This window comes from Trichosurus vulpecula, chromosome 5, assembly GCF_011100635.1.
Source record: "Trichosurus vulpecula isolate mTriVul1 chromosome 5, mTriVul1.pri, whole genome shotgun sequence".
NCBI lineage: Eukaryota > Metazoa > Chordata > Mammalia > Diprotodontia > Phalangeridae > Trichosurus > Trichosurus vulpecula.
The window spans coordinates 18,496,780-18,517,152 of NC_050577.1; the positions used below are offsets into that span (position 1 = coordinate 18,496,780).

The following is a 20,373-nucleotide window of genomic DNA, read 5'->3' on the forward strand; positions in this document are numbered from 1 at the left end:
GAGATAAAGAGAAGCTAATGTGTCACAAATATCATCAGGGACTATACACCTGGAGACCAATTAAATAACCTTATGACATTCCAAATGTCGTCTCCTCTATTCTGTTCAGTATCAGTTTTTGCAAACTGGTTGGGGAGAGGGGGGAGATACAAAGATGGGGGGAGGAGGGGCCCGGTTCTTTTGTTTGCACTAGATGTAGATGGACATTTCCCGAGAACTGCACAACTCAAGTCACCACTGGATAGGACTGTTTATTTTAGCCATTTAAAAAAATACTGCATACAAAGGAGTCCTTCTTAGGTACCGAACTTCCCATCCCAGCTCTGTGAGCATTTCCATAAATAAACAATCCCACCGGTAGGCTTGCCAGCCGGTGCCTGATCTAGTGGTCCAGATCCGGATGACAACCTGTCCTCTGCCATACAGACAGCGTGTCTTCTCTCTTTCTCATCTTTATTATTTACAAACGCGAAGTTGGGTGTTGTGTTGGTGTTTATTTTTGGTCCAGACAGAGGAGGGAGAAAGAGGGGCAGAAGAAGAAAGGAAGAAACAGGGAGGGAATAAAATCGGTCTGGGGATGTGGACGATTATAGCGTGGAGGCGTTGGGTGTGGAGGCACCTGGCTGGTGGCGAGGGTGAAGATGCGGGCCCTGAGTCTGTGTCTTGGAGAGCTGGCTGCCTGGGGCCGGAGCCGAGGAGCGCATCTTGGTGTTGGGCAGTTTGTGGTCTTTCTTCCACTTCATCCTCCGGTTTTGGAACCAGATCTTGACCTGGCGCTCGGAGAGGCAGAGCGTGTGAGCGATCTCGATGCGACGCCGCCGGGTCAGGTAACGGTTAAAATGAAACTCCTTCTCCAGCTCCAAGACCTGCTGCCTGGTGTAGGCGGTTCGGGAGCGTTTGGGTTCCCCTCCATTGTAATTGGGGTTGACTGAGCGTGCAGGGCCCAGGAAAAGGCGGAGAAGGAAGAAGAGGAGGAAGAGGAAGAACAGAAGAAGAGGGGGGGGGGAGAGCAATTGGACAAGATCATTATATAATAACCTGACACCAAGTTCACGTAAGAATACATACGGGAAAGACAATGTTTCACAGGCTATTGACAACGGAAAACAAGCGAGAGCCATAAAAAATGGTGTTGGGCATTGGGGCTGAAGAAAAGCTTCAAAGACACATGGCCCAGAGCCGCTGCCAGGGCCATCGAATTTATGGGGGCTATAATTACTGCCCTAACACTTTGGCGTCTCGTAAATCTCCCGATAAAGGGACCCCGGACACAAAGGGTTCTCGCGTTTTGATTAGGTGGCACACATTCGCACGGTGCCCCCCGTGCCAGGGCAGCAGGTCCCCCCACCTGCCCCAGACCCTCCCCGGCCCCGGCCCCCCCGCCCCCGCTGCGGCCCGGGGGTCGCTCACCGGTGCTGACATGGATCTTTTTCATCCAGGGGTACACCACGGGCTCCTTGCCGCCCTTGAGGCCGCACAGGCTCTTGTCGGCCAGGAGCAGGGGGCACCCCGGGGGGCTGCCGGCGGCGGGGGCGGCCTCGCTGCGGCGGGGGAGCCCCGGAGGGGGCGCGGGCTGCGGCTGCTGCTGCGGGGGCGGCGGGCCATGGCCGGCCGCCAGAAGGCTCTGTCCGCCGGGGGCGGCCGCGGGACCCCGGGCGGGCCCCTGGGCCGGGGGCGGTGGGGGTGGGGGCTGCTCGTGCCGGGGCCGGCCTGGGCCGGCTCGGCCGTAGCCGTACGGGTAGCGGGCGCTGGCGGCGGGGGGCGCGGGGTAGAGGGCGGTGGGGGGCGCCGGGTACCCCGGCTCGGGCCCGGGCCTCGGCGGGCGGTAGTAGCCTGGGGGCGAGCGGCCGGCCCCCGGGGGCGGCTGCAGGTGCGGGGACGGCGGGGGCTGAGGGGGCTGCGGGGGCGGGGGGTAGCCTCCCCCGTCGGGGCCGCCGGGCGCCCCGAACTCCTCGCAGGGCGGGAACTTGGGTTCGATGTAGTTGGAGTTTATCAAAAACGAGCTCATGGTCATTAATTTGTGAAGTGCAAAAATACTAATTTTTCTCGCGTTGTCGTTTTTCTGGGCTCGCAGAGGCCCCTCCCCCTCCTGCCTCGCTCCCCATCCTCCCTCGGCCCCCCTCCTCCCCCTCCTGTCCTCTCCCTCCCCCGCCCCCCAAATGCTTCTCCTCCCCCTTCCCGCACCCTCCCCCTTCCCTTCCCCCTCCCCCTCCCGGGTCTTGCTGCTGAGAGGACAAAGTTCGGGCCCCGTCCCCTCCCCCAGCCCCTCCCCCTCCGCACCTTGGCCCCCCCACCCCATCCTCCCCGCACGTGACCCACTGCTGTCCAATGGAAGCGCGGCGCGCGCGGGCCCCGGATCAGGAAACTCGGGGTTGGATGATGGATGCCCCTGGTCTTAGGCTTGGGGGAGGGCGGTCAGCGGGTTTCTCACCCCGCGCGGTTCTGCAGAAGGAGAGGAATGGATGCGTCCTCGGTCCTCGGTGGGGGGCCGCGAGCGCTGCAGACCGCTCTGTCCTGTCCCCCATCCCCCCAAACCAGTCCTTTCGCCGCAGCCCCCAAGGTCACCGCGCCCCTCCCCCAGCCAACGTCCACCGCTGCCCCCCCGCCCTCGCACTGAGGTCCTAGCTTCCCTCCCCATAAGCAGAGGTCCCCTATCCGTCCCCCAAACCGGGTCCACACTTCTTTTCCCATGCAGCCCCTGGCCCTTCTCCCTCCTCACCTCCTCTCGCCCCCGCCCAGGTCCTCCAGCCCTTCCCCCACCCAGAAAGGAGCGCGTGGCCAACCCTTCCCCCTTCAGGTCCTTCACAGCCCGTCCGTACGATGAGTGTCCCTTACTCCCCTTCCCTAGGTCCTGGCCTCCCTTCCCCCACATGGGTCCTAGCACCTGAGGGTCTCACCTGGGCCTCTACCCTAGTTCCCTGAGCCATCCTGGTCCTTCCCCGGCCATGAGCGGGGTTAGCCAGGACTTGGCCCGAGGCTGAAAGAGGAGGGATGGCTGGAGCTCGGGATGGAGGTGATCCCGGCTCACTGAGGACGGGGCCTCCGGCGTGACAGTGTCCGTGCGGACTGGGGCAACGGACACCTCCACTGGAGACCAGCCCCCATCCCTGAAAATCCCTGCCTTCCCTCCTGAAAGCCGAGTGGGCCAAGCGGGCGGGCGGGCAGGACCCTATCTGCAGGTCCGGCTGAGGATTGACGGGTGCCTCAAGCAGGGGACCGGAGTAGGGGAGAGGCTGAAGCCTGCCACAGGGTAATTGAAATCTGATGGTTAAACTAATTACCGCATTATTAACAAATAAATTACTTATTAATTCCACCCAGTGTTGATCTTGGAAGTAAATAGTAAAGCTGCATTTCTCCATGTGTGCGTGTTTACTCTCTCTTTCCTTCTCTGAGTCAGACATACACCTTGCTTTCTCTTCCTCCCCCCTCCTCTCTTTCCTCTCCCCTCCCATCCTCTCCTCCTTCCTCCCTTCCTCTTCTCTCCCTTCCTTCTCTCCTCTCCTCTCTTCTCCCCTCCTCTTCTCTTCTCTCCTTCCCTCTCGCTCTTCACTCCTCTCTCCATTTCATCTCCCCTCTCCCTTCCTCTTCTCCTCCTCCTCCTCTCCTCACCTGCCTGCCTGACCATCCAGGCAGACCATTTAATTCACCCAGAAATCTAGGACAAACCGGGTATCTACAAAGACGGGGCGAGGCCAGGATTTTCCGGAAGGGGTACCTTAATTGGGTTTCTCAAAGGGCATTACGAAGAAAAGCTTCCTTCCCGCCTGGGTTTCCAAGATAGACAGAGAAAGTTATAGCCTAAAGCCCAGCGACACTTCAGAAGGAATGTCATTTCTCTCTCCATTTATATCAGTTACACACATGAGTTACTGAATGTTGAAATATATCTATTTGATGGATAGTCGTTTAATGCTTAGCCACATAAAGCCTATTATATCCAACTAATCTTTAAACTAATTTAGGAAAAGAGGCTAAAGAAAGGGATCTTTTTGGCTTTCTTTCTAGGATCTCCCAGATCTGCAAAGAGAGGTTTCGAAGCTATTTTCTACTTCGGGCCTGGGGTGGGGAGTCAGGAAAAGCACAGAGAAATAGACACGAATACAGGCTTGCACAGGGCGCATGGACAATTTAAAATAAGACCCAAAGGAATTAATCACACACATGTGTGTATGCATATGCATATGTATGTATATATGTAAGTATGTATAAAATAACGCCTAATCAAATATTTACAGATTTCCCCACAAGCTCCCAAAAAAGAGTCTGTGCGTTCTCGGTGATGGCCTCTAGCTGTGAAAGGCAGCCCGGTAAACAGAACCACACAGCCCATCCGCCAGAAACACACCACGAAATGCTGCCTCTTTCCTCTTGTCATCAACCCTGCCTTCTTTAGGCCTTTTCTGTGTCTGTTTACTATGATTTACCGGTACTAAAACGCAAAATTCTTGTTGTTTAACTGCAGAGCTTTCTACGACGTTGCTATTTTTGGAGGTTAAAAAGAAAGTAGCGCTGTTTTGTGTCTAGTCGGCCTAAACCGACCAGCTGAAGTCTGTTATTCACGTGGCTCTATTACTTGGTGGAGATGGGCTTCTTCGGGATCTCCTAAGGCCTGTAACTTGTCTTGGTGGTTTGCTATCATAAACAAAAACTCGGCCAAGACCACCAAGTGTTATCTCAGACACCGACATTTTGACATTTTAAAGCGAGATTTATGGCTGCAATAAACAACCTCGGTACCTCTTCTGATCCGACCAGAACCTCCCTTTGCAAAACAGCACATCATTCAACCAAATTAAATCATATGGAGATCCATATTCTAAAAATTAAAGCACCTTTTATCCCAAGAAATGTGACACCATAGTAAGCCTGGGAAGACGCTAACCCAACTAATAAAACAACCAAAAGTTTACCAGCAGTATCTCTCCCGAGAAGAGAATGGAATTCAATGAAATGAAGCAGAAATGAAGGTCTAATCTTCGTATACCAACTGGATCCAACTCCAAGTAGTGAAAAGGGATTTCCCCTTCTTTGTAAAACATGTAAGCACATCTGCTCATCCCACGTGCTCGGATAAAATATATGTACAACAAAATACTTCTTTAAATCCCATTATGTAAAATAACTTTCCACTGAATCTAAGCACCACAAATTGGGGGGGGGGGCAGGGGGGAAATAAGAAACAGAGAGAGAAAGGGAAGAAAGGAAAGAAGCAAGGAAGCAAGGAAGGAAAAAATAGAGGAAGAGAAGGGGGATAGGCAGAGGACAGAGAGAGCGAGAGAAAGCACAACTGCTTTTTTAGTCTAGTTTGAATCTGATTTGAATCATTTTGAATATATTTGGATCAGCCTTTCCTCCTGAATGCAACCCTGTCCCAACTTTCAAAGTGACCGAAAAGTGACACCGTGTGCATTTTGTTTCTTATTAATCTCACACATTGACAGTCTTTGTTAAATAACAAGGCGCGCCCTTCACCAGCCGACATTTTCATATTTGTTAGACGCGCTGACCTGAAGTTCACCTCGGCCTTGGACTTAGCTGTTCTCAAAGGTCTATACAGTGTCTTTTAGATAGCTGGGTGCTTTGCCCAGGTCACTTCTTCGGAGAGAAAACCGGGGGCGGGGGGGGGGGTCCACAGGGAAGTGTAAACGTTACGGAATGGATCGACTGTATTTGTCCTTTGTTCCTTGGAACCAAGATCCCTGTCTCGTCCCCCCACCCACCCACATTGCTTAGTACTGGATACTGGTTAAGGAGCCCATGGAGCTTTGGGGTTCCAAAAAGAGGGGATGACATTTTGAGATTGGTTATTCACACCATCTTCCAAAAAAATTCCGTCGGATATACGATTTTAAATATCTAAGGCTTCCTTAGAGATGTACCTAGGGCTATTTGTTTTGCCTGTGCTTTAAAAAATAAATAAATAAAACCCAGACATGGGAAATGTAACTTACATTCTTATTTAAATGAATTTTGACCATCTAAAGGATCTATCTGCTTGCCGCCTTAAAGGAGGGAACTTTCGGAATAAAGGAATATTTTATCTAAATTTTATAATTGCCGTTAGCTTCTCATTTAAGAATACTTAAAAGATGTTAATAATTATTGAAGAAATCTTTTTTTAGGCGTGTCACAAACTTTTGACCTAAAACATAATGAAAACATGCACTTGAAGACACGTAATTTTTTGAGTGGAGAGGAAGAAAGTAAATGTTCATTTTCCTTCTCGAACTAACCTAGACGTAGTCATGGAAATGTGCAAGGCTGATGCTCAGCTCAGGCACGAGTAAGCCTGTCTTTTCTCCCATCCAGCAGTTACACACTTAACCAAAAATTCAGGAGTCATAATGACACCCAGCTCAGGGGGAGAGTGTTGAATTTCTCCATGAGGAAAGACCCCACTAGTGAAACATTTCCTTTGCTCCCCCAAACATCCACAGGGAGCGTGGTCAGCTCAGGAAAGGAAGCCCCCTCAGTGGCTGCAGTGACTTTCTAACACGGACCTTCACACACACGCATCCCCATTTGCAGGATAATCAGATCTCTGGATGTAGATTGAGCAAGATAAATATTTCATATTTGCTTTTTTCTGTTATCCTCAAGTAAGCACCCGAAGGTCAACTCAGAGACACTATGCCCCTCAAAAAAGAAGCCCAGACTGAGTGTCCAGCAGCATTTAAACAGATTTTTTTTTCTAGCTTTCCAAATGTAGCTAAGGACCAGGAATGAGATTCCCTCGCCCATTTTATGGCCTCAGCGTAATCTTGTTTCCGTTCTCTTCTTTCCTTGCTTTTCCCCTGTCCCTCCCTACTCCATCCCCACTTCCAAATATATCTTTAAATTTTCCTGGAAATCATAACTCTATCATATTTTTCTTTGTAAGTAACATTTCACCGTGACTCCTGGTCCCCTGCTCCAAATTGCACATTTTCTATAGTTGTAAAGAGTGGAAACTGCCTTACATTCAAAGGCAATCGATAACTTTATAGTAGGGACCTGGAAGTGGAAATCTTAACACCATAGAGGGTCTTTTCATCAAGTCCAGAAAACCCAAAACTTTAAGGGACACTTCTTTCTTAAGGGTTTGGAGGGTGGGGGCGTGGCGCTTATCTGTTTTCTACAGCTTAGTCCTCTTTCCAGATGAGGAGTCTGAATTGAAGGAGGACAGCTTTTTGTTTTTAAAAAATCTGAAAATATCGCAATCTGAAAGATTTCTGGTCTTATCTTCTCCCCCACTCCCACTCTCGCCAAGAAAATGAGGAAATTAAAGTCACGTTCTAAAATTGATCTCCCATGTCCCCTTTTCCTGTCTTCTGAGACCACGGAGGGGAAGGGGGAGAACTGGAGGCGATGCCTAAGTTCCTTTCAAAGATAAAATAAAATCAGACCTCCAGGAGTTGGGTGCATTTTGGTCCACGACAAAGCCCCGGAGCAGGCGAGCCTTCCTTCAAGGCTGGCAGACGATTTGGAGCAGCAGCTTATTTACCTGTTCCCTCCGAGGTACACAGAGTCCCTCAGAATGTGGCCCGATAATTCAAGATGAAATACAGCGCGTATTCCTCTCGAAAAGAGGAATTTTCTATCCTTTCCTCAGTAATTGAGGTCATTCAAGCACCAGGGTTCACCTGGAGTCCATACCATGATACACACGAAACTCGACGCTATATTTTATCTTTTGTGTTGATAGCCTGCATCTCGGCTGTAACATTGACATCAAACTCTGTCTGGGCAGATGACGAAGAGTGGTGCACAACGTAAACTTTTGACCCTCAACTTTTTGACCCGCAGTTGTAACGACCTAACCACAAAGATATACAAAAGCGATGCCTCTTATTTCTTTCAGGACCGAGAGGGCGCCCTGTTTGTTTCAATAGTTGTGCCTTCCCCCCACCCCACCTCCTGAAAGTGGATTTGGGGAAAGAGAGAGGATTAAATATATATATTTCCCCCTCTTTCATTATTGTATTTGCTGTCAAATCCGTTTCCCAACTCTTTCGTCAACGATAAGAGGGACTAGATTAACTCCAAGAAACTCATGATTACATTTGCAAGGGAAATATTGGGTAAGTTGGGAGAACGTTGAAAAAAGCGAAAAGAGAGAGGTGATGGGGGGAAAGTGGTGGCCCAGACTTCCATTCGTCATTTTTTCTTTATTTAAAAATAAAGACACAACAAACCGAATTGTTTGGGAATGCTTGCCTAGGCAAAGGAGTTGACTGTGAACTTGGTCTGAAGCGAGCTCTGGTGGTGATTCCTAGGGCGTGCAGATTTATCTTTTCTGCATTTACTTAACCCGGCAGTGAACTGCGCTGGCTGTCATTTGTTTGGCGATGACAGACTTCACCTCAAGCAAGGACCGTTTCACAAAATCGCAATAATTACCCAATAACCTTCATAACAAATATTATTATTGAAAAGACGGTTTGGGTAGGGAGAGGAAAAGGCAGAGGGAGAAAAGTAAGAGTCCCGGTGTAAAATACCAAAGGGAGGGACCCTACTCCCCATCTTTGTGGCTTTCTGTGGGGTGTTCTGTAGATCCACTATCTAGGGGTATGTCAGAAGAGACTGAACAAGAGTCTGCTCTGGGAGGCCTTTCCTGGATGACTATGGAAAGCTCCATTGTTGACCAAGAGGAAACCTCCTGTAGATGATCTATGTATTGTCCTCTTCATGGAAGGGCAAACCAGGGGATTACCTAGAGCTTAGGCATGAAAGACCAGGGTCCACTCAAGTTGAAAGGTTTATTTTCCTCTTTAACATACTATAATCCATAGTATGATATTTCCCTTTGTTACTAATTATTTGGAAATAGTAAAATTTTTAATTGCACCAGTAGCTTTTCTGATATGAAACACTATACTTTCTCTGAAAGAATACCCACCATGAGGCATGGGAAAAGAAGAAAAAAGTTAGAATCTTGGTGTGCTGTTTTGAGATGAGCCCATAGAATACTTAACAACCTGTAAGTAAGTGTGACCAGAAGCTTCCTATAATGTCTTTATGGTTTTGGGGATATTGTCATTCTTGCTACGGAAGAGAATTTGGTGCCCAGAAATTTAGATTGTTTTCTCCTTTTACAGGGTGAGACACTTCAATGCCCTTCTGTCCCTGGGTGAGGTTAAATATTTTAATAAAGATAAGAGTCGGAGCTTTTAAAAGTAAGTCACCTCCCATAAAATGATCCAAATCAATATGGATCAAGAAAAAAGTATTCATTGAGAAAATGAGCAGACAACTAGATCACCCTCTGTTTTTCACTCTGAGCCATTTAAATGGAGGGCAGGAGGCAGTGAGGAGCAGAGACAGACAGACAGATGTGGGGGTGGGGAGAGACAGACAGACAGAGAGGGAGGGAGAGAGAGAGAGAGAGAGAGAGAGAGAGAGAGAGAGAGAGAGAGAGAGAGAAAGAGAGAGAGAGAGTTCTCCTAAAATAATCTTAAAATACTAATTGAATTTAGAATTTTTAAGTCGCAGAACTTTGTTGATCTAGGTATCCACAAAACCAGTAATTCAGTTTAAAGACTACAGCTACCCAGACAAGATAATAACATTTGTAGCTAATACTTTTGAAAAATCAGTTGAGCTCTTGGTTAGTTTGTGGAAGCTGATACTAGGCTAAGTCTTGTTTGTCAGTCAGTCTTTCTCAGCTTTTAATGCACACAACTTTCTAGATAACTAGCTATTCATAGGTGCAGCTACATACTTCCTCTGATTAGGCCACTAGACTATGGCAAAGTCCTTCCACTTCCCTTTCTGTTTGTTATTTCGGCCACCAAGAAATAATTTAACTTGATTAATCGAAGGACACTAAAATGAATCCTCGAGTTAATGTTTTCTAAAAATGAAGGCAGGAGTCTGGGTAACAAAACAAAGAACTAAGATTTTACACACACACACACACACACACACACACACACACACACACCTTAAAAAGAAAAAAGAGGGGAAAATTCCAAACATAATCTCCATTTCTTGAGTTGTAGAGATATTTGAATTTCCATGATCAGGTTAGAGGCTCACACTATACAACTTATATGATGCAGGTTTTCCCCAACCAACAAAAGGAACTGTTCAGGACCAAACAGATTTAGGATTTTCCTAGAAACTTTGCTTTTCTTTAACTTTTGTTTCCTAAACCTCTGATTCTGTGGGCAGCTGTTGGATGGATGCTGACTGTCAAAACATAAATTCCATAAAATAAAGCTTGGTGCAGTTTTAAAACCCCCTGAATCTCACATCCCCTGTCAGGAGAACTGAAAATGCCCTCTCAAGTTGTTGCTTGTAGGAAGCTATCTAGGTCCTAAGTGAGGAGAGCATTAAGGAAGACAATATTTGATTTTTTTTTACTTAATTCCAGAGACCAGCTGGAGAAGTTAGGCTGAACTCAACAACGCCTTTGGAAAGGACTTTGGGGTTATTTGCTAACTCTATTGCTCCCAGAATATAGACAAGCATACCACTTTGGGATGAGGCCACATTACAGTAAAGTTTTGCTCTGGAAAATATAGAGGGCTAAAGACGGAGGCCAGTGAATGTAGGTGGAGGATGAGATCAAATAGAAAAATACAATCCTTTTTCCACCAAAGAATGAGCCGCCGGTGCCATTTTGGAAATGGTTGTTTTCAAAATCATAGATTATGTAAATTGTCCATGATCAAACAGAGTGAGGGGCTGACAAAAGAAAGGCGGAAATCTCCTACTGACAAACAACTCATTTCTTCCCTAAATTCTCCTTTATGGAGTGTCAGGAAAAACAAACCTAAGGGTCCTGCAAGACTTTTAAGTTGGACATTGAAGATTGTGTTATTTCCCCCAAAACTCCAGAGCCAAGGTTTTAATGGGTGGAATTATGGGAGGTGGGAGGGAGAGCTATTTTTTCTAATTGCTAGTTAGACAGTTCTGTCACCTTTTTGGAGCAAAAAGCACTGAAATAGCAATTCTGCAGAAAGAAAGAGAGAGATGATGATGATGATGATGATGATGATGATGATGACGATGAAAGAAAAAAGAGAGAAAGGAAGGAAGGAAGGAAGAAAAGAAGGAAGGGGAAGGAGAAGAAAAGAAAGGTTCTTTTACTCTTTTCATTCAGCTCTGGAAATTCAAAGACCAGAGTGAAATCCGGCCATAAAGTTTATTGCTGAGTAATCACAGGCTGGTGAGAAAAGCCCCACTGAAAATAAGAAGAATGTAGAGGCAAACAGGCAGTTGAGGCCTAGCTCCCACAGCTGGGGGTCGGGGGTTGGGGGAAAGAGAAGGATAAGATCTCAAAGGCCAGAACTCTTGGCGTCTCTATTTCCAAGGATGTTCTATTTATTGTCTTGTCTATAACATGATTTCCAGCCTCTAAAATCCAAGACTGTTGACTGGCCCTGCAGTGGTGAAAAGTGCCTTTTAAATTGCCTCCAAGCCAGTATTCTGGACCAGAATATTACAGAAACTGGTAGGACAGGGTAAGGACCCCTTGAATTCAGACCCTGCCAAATGACTTCAGCCTTTGGGAAGAATATTTCAACAGTCTCCCCCATACACACGCACACACTCCAGTCAGACAAGAAATCAGTAACCATCTGGTTTGGAAAGTCAACACTGCCCTTCCTAATCCTTGATAACGGAGGAGTACCCTGGCCCAGACTCCTTTCCAAGCTTTCAGCCTGAACCCCCACCCCCACCCCGCCCTGTTCAGAACCGTCAGGATCCAGTCTGCCAGCCCCCACTCACCCACCACCAGGGTTCAGAGAAGATTTAGCCAGATGCAGGACAAGGTCTTCTTGAGAGTCTGCTTTTCAGATCCCCTGCACACACACACACACACACACACACACACACACACACACAAATGCACATACTATACACATATGCACATTCTCACACACACAAAAATCATCTCTTTGCAAACTGGAGAGACCAGACTCAGAGAGCAGCGGAAGTCATTAACATCTGCGGTAGTCCAAGTAATTAAAGTTAGGCCTCAAAATCAATCTCTGCCAAAGTCACTTATTGTGGTTTACTTGGATGGGACTGGTAAAAATTTCAGAGCTCGCTCTTAGCACTTCTTATTTGGGAAGGGAAGCAAGGATGCAGGCAGATTCATAGTCTGGGTGGATTGTTTTACTCTTTTGAATTCAGTGGCAACCCCTCAAGTTATTGAACCAGAGATACAGAGACAGAGGAACTGAGAGAGAGAGTTAGTTCACTGTACAAATAAACTGTAAGGAACTCATGAGTCAAACTTACCTTAACTTGCTAGGAGCCATTTTTCAGTGAGTTTTGAGAATTCGTGGTTTGGGCACTTCTGCCCCTAAAATTGACCATTTGAATGACCAGGTGCCACATGTAGCCTGCAAAAGAGTCCAATGAAGTCCAGCGTCAGTGAGATTATATGTTATGTGGTATATAATGTTGGATGTCAACTCCCCAAAACCATAAAACTTACTTTAATGGCACCACGTGACTTTCTATAGCCAGTGAGCCTATCTGTCTGTGCTATGGATGATTTTACGATCTAATTCATAGACAAAACCCTATTCATTTGGCACCCAAATGTCATATAGCCGGAACTGGGGCTTATAAAGTTTACTGTTTTATAACTTTTAAAGGAAGCCATCAATGTAAGCACTCAGTAAATGTGCAAATCTTTAGTTGCTCTTCGAAGCTCAGAAGAGTTAACCAATCGGGCTAGGATGGGGGTAAGTAACATTACATTTGTAGCGAATTAATTGTAGCAAAAGGAATCCTATCTGTTAAGGGTGAAATGGGGGGAGGTGGTGATAGGATCTGACTATGGCAAAGAGGGTTTGGGCTTGGGATCCTGGAAATACCAGTATCTCCAGCTAGTTGAAACCACAAAAGCAGTTTAAGAATGAAGTAGAGATGTTGTGAAGCCGAGAAGGGCATTTTAACAAAGGACATTAGTTCTTTTTTTTTTCCTTTCTTATCTTTTTTCCTTTCCTTTCTTTTTTTTTTCCCCAATAGCAAACATTTGGGTAAATGAAAGGCAGGCAGTGTGACGGGGGCTTCTGCCCTGAAATTTCTACCTTTCACTCACGAGGTACTAAGTCGAAAGTTTCAGTGGCAGAGAGCTCACTGGCGGGTACACCCTAGCCATCCCCTTTGCACCAGTGGGCCCTAGCTGGCCAGGTATTCCGCTGACCCTGGGGCTCAGTGCAGACCCTGAGGCTCAGTGCAGACCCCGAGTCTCAGAGTCTCGGGGGGAGAAGCAGAGAGGAAGGACGAGCTCACCGTTTGGTACAAACCAGCTCACGAGAACTTACAATAGAAAGTTTATTTTTTGTTTCCAGTCAGGTTTTTTTCTTTAAAAACAAATACAAAAAAAAAAAGAGCTTATCACAGTTTGCTTTAAACAGCCAGACTTGGACTATGTTTGTAACTTTGTTCACAAAAACAGACACCACTGAAGCTGCGCGTATAAGAAGCCACTTTTTTTTAGGAGTTCGTGCAAAGAGTTGTACAAAAGGCACAGCAAAACAGACACTGCTTCGAGTCACACTTGCCGTCACAGATTCACTATTCACTACACGTTGATAAGAAGTTAAAGTTGCATCTCATCAAGTCACCTCTACAACAGCATTAGTTAGTTACACAGGGAGTATAGGTAGTTAGAATAAAAATCTTTTTAACAGCTTGGAGCTATTCAGACAGGGACACTTCCACGCACATGCACAGTTAAAGAGACGGATCGAGTGCAACACACGACATTGGCACTAAACAAGGTGGGGGGGGGAGAGAGTCTCTCTTTTTTTTTGTTGTTTTGTTCTTTTTTCTCTTTTTTACAGTTACTTCAAGTAACACAGCTCGATTTATATAAATAAGTTAAAACATCTATTTTTTTTTCAAGACAAAGCCATTCAGGACAAAGAAATATACAGAAAGCATATCTACGTATACACTTAAACAGGCGATATAATAATGCTCATAAACAGGCTCATGATTAAAAGGTGGGTGCGGGGTGGGGTGACAAGGACAGGATTTCTTCACAGAAGTAACACGAGGAAGTTTCAGAAAGTCACCTTTAGTACTGACACTAGGCGCAGGTTCCACTAATACTGCTCAGTACTTTTAAACTCTCGGATTATTAGGGGCGAAAAGCCCCTCCCGCCGCGGCCATACTCATACTCTTAAGCTTATTATCTTTTTTCCATTTCATTCTCCGGTTTTGGAACCAGATCTTAATTTGTCTCTCTGAGAGGCAAAGAGCATGTGCTATTTCAATCCTTCTTCTGCGGGTCAGGTATCTATTGAAGTGGAATTCCTTTTCCAGCTCTAGGGTCTGGTAACGGGTGTATGCAGTCCGAGCTCTTTTGCCTTCTGGTCCTCCTATGTTGTCTGCAACAGAAAAGTCACTGATTTTAAAACTCCGCAGCGATTTGCCCGCAAGGTCCTGAGTAGCCCACGAGAGCCACGGGACCGTTAGACTCTGGACGATTGTTATTTTTCAATGTGGGGAGGGGGGGGGACACGCTCAACAAGTCCTCTCTCCACTTCTCTCCCTCCCCCATTTCCTCCCCCTTTCCTTTCTGGAGAGAAAACAATACGGTTTGGCGACGGGCGAACAATCAGCAGATGTAAGGCTTGGAGCTGTAGCTTTTTCCCCTCTCTGCTGCTGCCTGCTTTCTGCCTCCCCACCCCACGAAGCTAGTCTCCCAGAGGCACAGCCCTCCCAGCTTTCATAAGATTCACTTTTACGATGCCCTGAAAGCCCCCTAATAATGGCCATTTTACGATAGGAAAAGTGGCCCCCGGGTCATCCTTCCTCAAAGTTACAGGGAAGAACGAACCCCACCCCCCTCCCCAGCCTACCCTCTGTTCCAGCGTACATGCCTGGGGTTCTTTCTCTCCCCCCGCCCCATGCCTACTCTCCTTCTCTCCCCCCGCCCCAACTGCATAACCCTATGAGCTCCTGCCCTTATTATTTCCTAAACTCTTTTTTTTTGGGGGGGGGGTATAATTAGTAACGCTGTTTCCCCAGGATAGCCCTGCTAATAAATTATTCGCGGTGACAAGCACCTATTCACTTCCCCCATTCCCAATATCTACCTCTCTGCCCCCTCAGCTGTTTGCGTTGGGAGTGAGGAAGAAAGGTTGAGGGATTTCTTTCGCCTCCCACTTTCTCCCTTGCCTTGTCTCTTTCCTTCTTTCCTTGTTTTTCATCTTTCTTTTATGCCTTAACTTGCCTTGCAAAGCGGCCATTTGATTTACCCCATTTCCAAGCACAGTGGAACTGAGCGAACTAGATGTACGGAGGGAGAGAGATTCAGACGAGAAAGAGAGAGAGAGAGGAAATAGAGAGAGGAAGAGAATGGAAGAGAAAGATAGGGAGATGGAGAAGAGAGACAGTCAGAGAAAGACAGAGCTCGTGGCGATCGCGGTTTGAGAGAGAGAGCGAGAGCGAGAGAGAGAGAGAGAGAGAGAGAGAGAGAGAGAGAGAGAGGGAGAGAGCAAGGTTAGCTTTACCATGACTTATGTGCAGCTTTCTCATCCAGGGGTAGATCTGTGGCTGGGCTGGCTGGGCTGGACTTTGGTCGCTCTGGGCACTCGCCTGCTCGCTGCTCGCTGGGGTGTCATCCTCAGTCCCAGACGAGGTGCCAACCCCCTCTCTGCTTATGTGAGTGCTGCTGGAATTGGACGCTGTGCTCGTGGAGTTAGCTAGCGAGTTTTTCACCCCGTGATGACTCTCGCTGACAGGCGAAGCGGCCACGGCGGTGCAGGGCAGAGGGTCAGGTGGAGGCGAGTGAGACGACGTGGCAGGTTGGTTATACCTGGGCTCCGTGGACGCCGAGGTGGCATTGGCGGGGTAACTGCGGGCTCTCTCATTGGCACCAAAGTGGCTGGAAGCTGAGCGCCCGACGCTGAGATCCATGCCATTGTAACCATAGCCGTACCTGCTGGGATGCATGCTCGCTGAATCCCTGTATTGCTCGCTCACGGAACTGTGATCTCCATAATTATGTAACTGGTAGTCCGGGCCATTTGGATAGCGACCGCAAAATGAGTTTACAAAATAAGAGCTCATTTGTTTTTTGATATGTGTGCTTGATTTGTGGCTCTTGGTCGTTTTGTGCGTCTAAAGCACCCTTGCACAATTTATGATGAATTATGGAAATGACTGGGACATGTACTTGGTTCCCTCCTACGTAGGCACCCAAATATGGGGTACGACTTCAAATCACGTGCTTTTGTTGTCCAGTCGTAAATCCTGCCTGATGACCTCTAGAGGTAAACTCGTGCACTAATGGGGGAGTTGGGTGGATGCTGGAGGCTCGGCGCGCGCGCCCCGGGCGCGTTCCCGCCACCAGCTCCCGGCTTTCAGTCGGACTCTTGCGCCACCCTCTGGAGACAAACTAGATCTTCACCCTGCCGACCAGGGTCTGCAGGGCTGGGGTCGAATTGAGGTTACAGCCCATTATAGCAAAATTATTGCATTTCCCTCGCCGTTCCATTAGTATGTACCAATTGTAAGGGCTATCAGCTGAAGATCACAGAACTAGCGATAATGCAAAAGACTGGGGGAAATTGTTTACTTTTATTATTTTGCATTCACTTGTTTTTCTTTTTCCTTTCTTCCCCTCTAATTGTTGGTGTGGGTTGCTTTTTTTGTTTTTTTAGTTAGGGTTTTTTTTTGGGGGGGGGGGTTGTCCTGCTGTCAGGTCAGAATTCTGCAAAATACCAAAATCACCTTTTTTCTTTATGGTGATGTACATTGAACCAACTGGAGAAATAAATCTTCCCTCCCTCCCACCCCAGCAGCTGCAATCACAGCCCTCTTTTCTGCAGGCGCGTAAGGGACACTACTCTGCCGATTTTAAATGACAAACATTTAGTAAAGATAGCTTTTGCGTTGTAGTTTTCCAAGGCGAGGTCAAATTCTGTCGAATTTTATAGTCGCAGTCGATTTTTCCCCCGCTCACAAATACATATGATTTTCATAGACAGCTATTCCAATCGCTTTAAGGATTGAGCTCGGAGAAAATCTTCGTATTCCAGATGCCCGGCCAGCCCTGAGAGCAAGGGGGTTTCTTGCTGCGTACCTCTGTGCCCAGGCTTGTTTCCCCGAAAATGCAGCGGCAGAGGTGGGGTGAATCAGAGATAGCTTGACCGACCTGCTTTGGGAATCCTGCTCAGATGAGAAAAAATTCAAGGAGAGCCAGAATGGAAGCATCTCAGGGCAGCTCGGTCTGTAGCCTTTATTTTCCTGATCTTAGAAATTCGAAAGTAAATGACAAAGGTAGCAGAGAGATAGGGGACTGTCTGGACCAAGTCTATGAGCCAGTTGGAAATGCGGAAAGCTCAGGCCAACGTACCGCCTAATAAAAACTGCCCCCCTCTTACTGACATTAAAAGGGGGAGGAAGGAACCAACAACAACTCGGTCTTCTGGAATTGCAGCTGGGACTACCCGTGGCACAGCACCCTCGGAAAGATCGGGCTTCTCCTGAGCCTGCAAAGTTCAGTGCCCAGATTTTCTTGCCTTCCTAGGAAGGTTGCTTTTCTTCCAGTTATAGTTAGCCGATTTCATTTGGGAACATTAGTTTTATAGCTCCTTCTGGGCGATTCTTTGTTTCCTGAAAGTTCTTCCCTTGCCCATTTCTGCCCGAGGCGAAATTACTCTTGGAGGTCTTTTGGGGGGAGGGGGTGTGGGGGACCCCAACCGTCTTTTCCTCCTTTGTTTAGCAGATTTATTGGTTTATGTCTTATTGCATTGTTGCTTACTGCTGTAAAACTTTTTGTAGACCCCGCTGGACAGCCAGCTCCCAAACACCGTAGGGAGGAGACGACCCCGACCGTAAATGGGATTCTGAAAGGGTTGAAATCTCGAGTTGGTGCTTTCCCCCTCCAAATCACCTCACAGTTCAGATGCTAAACTATGCACCTATTTGCTTCTGTAGCCGAGTAACAGCTACTAGAACAGACACTGGGACAGTCCGAGATGCTCAACAGAAAACAGGGTCCCTTCTGGGGGTGGAGTGCCTGGCTAACTGACTTTACACGGGAAGGAAAAGAGGGGCTATGTACACAACAGACTTCTAAATGACTCCTATTTTTTTTCTTTTAAGAAATACACTGTTGGTTGCAAATATATAGCCTCTCCTCCAGCTTTAGAAATCAACAGACTGTGAATACTTAGGGCAGCAATAGTGTTGGCAGAATAAGAACACAAGGGGGGAAAGCCGCTAAGAAGGGGGAAGGCCTGGATACTTTGCTGATGCATTCGTTATTCCACTCCCCCTGCCTTTTCCTCTGTTTCGTCGCTGCTGGGCTGTGTGGAATTTATGAGTTTGTTCTCTTTTTTCCATTTCATTCTCCTGTTTTGGAACCATATTTTGATCTGTCGTTCTGTGAGGCAGAGCGCGTTGGCGATCTCAATCCGGCGCCTTCGCGTCAGGTACCGGTTAAAATGGAACTCCTTTTCCAATTCGAGGGTTTGGTATCTCGTGTAAGTTTGCCTTCCCCTTCGGCCGTGGGTGCCGTACACAGTACCTGGGAGAAGGAAAGATCAAGGGAATTGGCTTGAAAAAAAGGTTCTAGGGTTCCAGCAAGAAAGAGCAAGACATGTTCTAAGCTAGCCCCTCTAGTCTCTCGTAGAGAGGCAAGCCAAGCACACCGGGCTATTTTTGCCTTTGCTAATTCTGCAGTGATCAAGATGACTAAACAGGTCAGTGTTATTTGTCCTAGGCAGGGATGGTCTTCTAACTTACAATTATTGCATTGTGTTTTTCGTATCTATGAAGGAAACCATTATTACTGGGAGCTGGAGAGGGAGCCATACTAACCTCACCATATAGAGAGATAGAAACATACAATGATGTGTGTGTGCCTGCGTGTGAATGTGCACAAACATCTGTGTAGATATCAGTGAAGCTAACCCATCATAGAGCAGCCAAGTTGTAAGTATAAAAACACTCAGCTTCCAAAACCACCTTGCATGAAAGAGAATGGAGCATGCCCCCTTTAAAGATAAATGGATTTTTTTAAAGGCACAAGACTTAAGTTTCCAAATGTGCTTTAATCCTTCTGTCTCGCTCCAAAAGACCTTCTGTTAGTGGAGCTCCATGAAAACAGAGGAAATAGGGGTGGAGGGAGGGGAGGCTTTCTGGAGTTTCTGGAAATTAATGGCCTTGAAGGCAAATAGGGTCTTTAGGGTATCCTCCACCTTAATTGAGCCCACCTTGCTGGGGAGCTGAAGGGCTACCAGGGTCTCAGAAGTTAGCTATTCAGGGAATAGTTTCTAGAAGAGGGGGAGAGGAAGTAGGAGGGACAAATTCTGAAGCTGGAGAACTGAGTCCTCCAACTGCTTTAGGGTGTCAGTAGAAGGGAGTAGATTGGGCAGTTCCATCTATCTTTGCATCTCCAGGGCGCATAGGAGAGGGGGGTTTGGTGTGGAGGGAGATTGATCATTAATGATGTGTGTGTAGAATACTGGTCCACCGTGGCTCGAGAACTTCACACGAGGATGTAGCATGCTCTCTCTCTCTCTCTCTCTCTCTCTCTCTCTCTCTCTCTCTCTCTCTCTCTCTCCCCCCTTCCCTCTCCCTTTTAGGTTGTCCATGTCACAGATCCCAGATAACTTGGCAATGGCAGCCCCCTACCACTCCCCAAAAGTGTCAGGTTACATGGAGAAAGGAGCCCTGCCTTCCTATAATCTACATTGGATTCTTTTTTCCCTTTCTTTTTTTTAACCTAAAAGAAAACTTTTTCTTCCTTTTTTTCTGTCCTTTATTTCTTTCTGTTATTTCTTACTTCCCTCTCTCTCTCTCTCTCTCTCTCTCTCTCTCTCTCTCTCTCTCTCTCTTTCTCTCTCTCTCCCCCTCCCTCTCCCTCTTCCTCTCCCTCTCTTATCTTTTCCCTTCCTCCTTTCTTTTCTTTCTTTTGTGGAGGTGGGGTTGTAGGGGGAATTGCATGCCAATGACTTACCAGCACAGGAATTCATCCGCTGCATCCAGGGATAAACAGGACTCGTGTACTTCCGGTCGCTGCCTTCGTCATTTAAGATTTTGCCCTGCACGCTGCTTTCGGATTTGTATTGTTGCTCAGGAGAAAAGTGTAGATACTCCCCGTGGCCCCTCTGTTTGCCACTGCCCGAGGGAGAGGCGCTACTCAGGTCCTTCTCTGAATAGAAACAAGAGGTGCCGTACTCATAGGACGCTCGATTGCAAGCAATGACCGTGTTGGACTGTTGGTAGAAACAAGGTGAGGTGTATGTCTTGTCCTGGAGGCTGGATGCCCCATAAGAAGCGGGGAAATGCCTCAGAGCATCATAGCCAGCTGGATAGAGGGGGATTTGCCCGAGGAAGGAGTCCTGTCCATTAGGCAGGCTCCCAGGGAAAGTGGGATTCACAAAATAGGAACTCATTTGCGC

The 20,373-nt window shown here is 47.4% G+C and overlaps 3 protein-coding genes across 3 annotated transcripts; all 3 read right to left on the reverse strand.

Annotated features, from left to right (window-relative positions):
* Positions 1 to 557: 557 nt before the first annotated feature.
* HOXA4 (homeobox A4) lies at positions 558 to 2,014 on the reverse strand. The gene is made up of 2 exons (XM_036760239.1): positions 1,411 to 2,014; positions 558 to 928 (listed from the first exon to the last, which is right to left on the reverse strand). Exons 1-2 carry the CDS (start codon positions 2,012 to 2,014, stop codon positions 588 to 590), a joined length of 945 nt encoding a protein of 314 aa, XP_036616134.1. The 3' UTR covers positions 558 to 587.
* Positions 2,015 to 13,382: 11,368 nt separating this feature from the next.
* Positions 13,383 to 16,141, reverse strand: HOXA5 (homeobox A5). Its single transcript, XM_036760054.1, has 2 exons — positions 15,472 to 16,141; positions 13,383 to 14,343 (listed from the first exon to the last, which is right to left on the reverse strand). Exons 1-2 carry the CDS (start codon positions 16,028 to 16,030, stop codon positions 14,093 to 14,095), a joined length of 810 nt encoding a protein of 269 aa, XP_036615949.1. The 5' UTR covers positions 16,031 to 16,141; the 3' UTR covers positions 13,383 to 14,092.
* Positions 16,142 to 18,228: 2,087 nt separating this feature from the next.
* Positions 18,229 to 20,367, reverse strand: HOXA6 (homeobox A6). The gene is made up of 2 exons (XM_036760201.1): positions 19,929 to 20,367; positions 18,229 to 18,494 (listed from the first exon to the last, which is right to left on the reverse strand). Exons 1-2 carry the CDS (start codon positions 20,365 to 20,367, stop codon positions 18,229 to 18,231), a joined length of 705 nt encoding a protein of 234 aa, XP_036616096.1.
* Positions 20,368 to 20,373: the final 6 nt, after the last annotated feature.